At 27.9% G+C, this 4417-nt stretch overlaps 1 protein-coding gene across 4 annotated transcripts in view; it reads left to right on the forward strand.

The window, feature by feature from the left end:
• Positions 1–4417, forward strand: part of wdr7 (WD repeat domain 7) — a 141354-nt gene that overhangs the window by 28297 nt on the left and 108640 nt on the right. For all 4 annotated transcript variants that reach the window (XM_016440090.1, XM_016440089.1, XM_016440087.1 and 1 more), the window contains exons 13-14: positions 565–760; positions 2942–3156. In XM_016440090.1, the coding sequence (XP_016295576.1) occupies positions 565–760; positions 2942–3156 (411 nt within the window). The remainder of the gene's footprint in view (positions 1–564; positions 761–2941; positions 3157–4417) is intronic.

The following is a 4417-nucleotide window of genomic DNA, read 5'->3' on the forward strand; positions in this document are numbered from 1 at the left end:
TATATATATATATATATATATATATATATATATATATATATATATATAAAACCTGCCACTGTGTATTGTTAATATTTTTTGCTCTTTGAAAAATATCTTATGTTTCTTAGTGTTATTTTAGTATCGTCTAAATAATACTATTATAGTTTTATTATATTTTAATTACTAGTATTTCCATTTGAATTTTAGTTAAAGTTTTAGCAACTGTGTTGTTTTTTGTCCTTTTTAGTAGTTTTTTTAATATAAGTCTAAATTGTTTTAATTAATTGTTAATAAGTTTTAGTTATTTTAGTACATCATTGAACTAAGTTAAAATAAAAATGTTGCCTTGGCAACTAGCTAAAATAAGTTTAAAATGTTTTTATTTTATTTTGTAACCCTGTTTCTTCATTTGTAAATCACTTTGGATAAAAACATCAGCTAAATGAATAAATATCCATGAAAAGTCTTGACCAATCAGAAACAGCACCTGCATTGCTAAGCCCCGCCTTTCCTGCACTGCTTGTCCTTGTGTTTTGGGCTAATGTTCTGAGCGTGTAATTATTCTGGTGATGTGTGTTTCAGACGCGCGTGCAGCACTGCGTGTGTTCGGTGGCCAGCGATCACTCCGTCGGTCTGCTGAGTCTGAGGGAGAGGAAGTGCATCATGCTGGCCTCCAGACATCTCTTCCCCATCCAGGTCATCAAGTGGAGGCCGTGTGACGATTATCTGGTGGTGGGCTGCTCCGACGGGTCCGTCTACGTCTGGCAGATGGACACAGGTGAGCCTGGGCTCGGGGGTCAGAGGTCAGAGGTCATGCTCATGGTTGCCTAGCATGGTGCATCTTGGTTCATTAATACTGAATTCAGGTAATGTGTATATATACAGTATATTGGCTATGTTCCAGATTTCATCAGATTTATAACATCTTATTGATTTGAAATCAAGTGTTTTGTAATGTGAAGCTGTTTAGCACTGATAACTCAGACCTAGAGTTATTCATTTATCCTTGATTAGAGATTTTGTACATTTATTTTATATTGGTTGCTACTGGATATTTTTTTTGTAATTATTGAATAAAAGGAATTTAATTGCAATAATGTTTAATTTTTATGTTTAAAATGTAAAAAAATTAATTGAATATATATATATATATATTTTTTAAATGATTAATTGTAGTTTTTAGTGTTTAGAATTTTTTATTTATTTAGACAAAATAGTATACAATTTTTATGTCGGTCATAACATTTGTCAGCTGTAATATAAATACACAGAAAATAAAATAATAATTAGTTATTGATATATGCCAGAATTGTAAAATTATGTGTTTCTAATGATTAATAATCTGATCTATTTTTGTCACCAATCAAATGCAATAAAGTGTCTTTCATTTGTACAATAATAATTCACTTGATTATACAAAAATATATATGACCACATTTAATATATACGTTAAATAACAAGTGTTAATTTTATGGCATCGTTAATATACTCTTATATAGTTGTTATTAATATAAAAATGTGATGAAGCATCTTTCATTTTTAAAATATTTAGTTCATATGATTATTTATATTACATGGATTATGTAATATAAGACACAAGTGTAATACAATTTTTATAGCATTTATTTACTATTCTAGTATTTATTATTATTTTCAGTTAGATTTTGTTTTTATATTTACTGTTTTCATATTAATTTTTGATTTTTTTTTCTGTTTAGCTTTATAAACATAAATCATAAACATAATATATGTTAGTTTCCAAGACAACGTTTCTATTTTCCTCATATAATTTTTATATTTTATTTCATTTTTTTTCTTTAATAGTTTTAGTTTACAATAGCAACACTGTATAAGTCGTATTTGGAATTGAATTTCGGGACATATACAGTTACCGTGATGTAAGGTTTTGGTCATATGGGTGATGGTGAGTGTGGGAGGAACTACTTAAAGCTCTGTGTCTTATTTTGAGGAGGATATTTGCCTAATAATCATTTATTATCCACCTGCCTCACTCTGTATGTCTGCATCCCATTAGAGACACGACAGAGAGCTGCTGAATCTCTGTCTCTCTCTCCTGCTGCATTAGACACATTAGTGTTTTATGAATCCACTTACAGCCGGGTATTATGGGAGCTGAGTAGAAGAGGAAACACACACTCTCTCATGAGCTGCATCAGTGTTTGATGAGTGTAATGGGTTCGTCTGGAGCTCATTTTGATGGGTGAACACACAGATACAGAGACTGATGCATGCATAGACAGACCAGTGTTATTTTACTATCATTAATATGCTTTTGCAGTTTGTATTAATATTTTGAATTAGATTTTATTTTTATATATTCCTTTTATATATTTTTTGTTTTTTATTTTATTTAGCTTTTAATTATAAAATTCATTTATTTTTTATATTATTTATAGCTTTTAATTAAATGATTTCAGATTTAGTTTTGATCATTTTAGTACTTAAACTTATTTAATTTTTATACATTTTTATTTACACTTTCATTTTAGTTTTAGTAAGTGTTTTTGAGTGTAATTTTATGTTTTTGTCATTTTTATTAGTATTTTATATTTCTATTTAGCTTTTAATTATATTTTTTCAATTTTAGTTTTAGTAACTTTAGTACTTAAACTTATTTAATTTAATTTGATTATTTTTTATATTTTAATTGTAATTTTAGTTAATCTTTCAGTCATTTTGCTGTTTTTGTCTTTTTTTTTTTTAAATGTCTAAATGTTTTTTTTTTTTAATTAATTTTCATTTCAGTTTTAGTTAAACTAAACGAAAACGAGAAATGTTTCCTTGCAAACTAACTGAAATAAAATAAGTTTAAATTTCTTAATTTTTCAGTACGTTCACATAAACTAAATGAAGAATACAATTAAAAATATATATTTTAACCCTTTCACAGAAGCGGATAACTCTTGTATTGAGTGTGTTGTTTGTGTGTGTGTTTCAGGAGCGCTGGACCGCTGTGTGATGGGAATAACGGCGGTCGAGATTCTGAACGCGTGTGACGAGGTTGTTCCCACCGCTCTGGACTCCCTCAATCACCCCGCGGTGAACCTGAAGCAGGCCATGACCCGCCGCAGTCTGGCTGCGCTCAAGAACATGGCCCAACACAAGCTACAGACGCTCGCCACCAACCTGCTCGCGGCCGACAACGCCGACAAGGTGAGACGCCTCCAAAACAGATATTAATAAGAGGATTTGACAGCAGTCAGATGTTACAATAAACACTCGCCCCGCCCCCAGATTCTTCTGATTGGTCCAATGTTTTTAAACTGCACTGCATAACAGAACTGTCTTTGAAGTCGCAGTGTGTCATTTCTGTATCATTTGAGAGAATTGCACATGTAAATTAAAGTTAATATTTAAAAACATGAATAATTTAATAACCATGTAAATGTAATATTCAGCAAATCTAAAAACATTAATGTACATTTTTCACAATGTTGTGATGAAATTCACTTGGTCAGACAGGATTTTAATGATAAAACTTTTGATTATATATGTATTTCAGATTTAGTTGGACTAATTTTGGTACTTAAACTCATTTAGTTTTATTTTTAAATTATATTTTTGTTTATTTTAGTATTATTTATATATTTATTATATTTATTATTTTTTTATTATATTTATTATATCAATTTTATATTTTCAGTTTTAAGTTTTAGTAGTTTTTATGTGATTGTCATTTTGATTAGTTTTTATTTAATATTTCTATTTAGATTTAAATTATATTATTTCAGTTTTAGTACTTTTAGTACTTTTTTACATTTAATTTTTGTTTATTTTGGTATTTATATACTATTAAAATAATGTTATTGGAGTATTGTTTATATACTATTTAGTAACATTTTGAATTAGCTTTTAATTTTATATTTTCAGCTTTGATTTAATTTAAGTTTGAGTAGTTTTGTGTACTTTTGTCATTTTAATTAGTTTTAGTTGTTCAATATTTTTTGAAATATATTTTTTATTTATAATTTCCAAATATTTCATTATATTTTTTTGAGAGTTAGTGTCAGTAATTTTAGTACTTAAATGTATTTGTTTATTTAGTTTTTTTAGGTTTAAGTTTTTGATGTAATATTTATATTTTACTTTGTAATTTCAGCATTATTTCATTTAATATAAAATATTTCTAATAGTTTTAGTTAACAGTAACAGCACTGGTCTGGTATTTAGTGTCGTCCACTTATGCTCAGACCATCCAAGTCAGACGTTAATACCGGGTGTAAAGAGGGTGTTACTGATGTGTGTGTGTGTGTGTGTGTGTGTGTGTGTGTGAGAGAGTGAGAACTAACTAAAAATAAGTTTACAATTTTTTGATATTTTATTTTCTGTTCATATTTATTAATTTCAAATAACAAAAATGTTGTTTTTAATGTGTGTGTGTGTATATATATATATATATATACATATATATATA

The sequence above is a fragment of the Sinocyclocheilus anshuiensis genome, unplaced genomic scaffold, assembly GCF_001515605.1.
Source record: "Sinocyclocheilus anshuiensis isolate Anshui unplaced genomic scaffold, SAMN03320099.WGS_v1.1 scaffold1151, whole genome shotgun sequence".
Lineage (NCBI taxonomy): Eukaryota > Metazoa > Chordata > Actinopteri > Cypriniformes > Cyprinidae > Sinocyclocheilus > Sinocyclocheilus anshuiensis.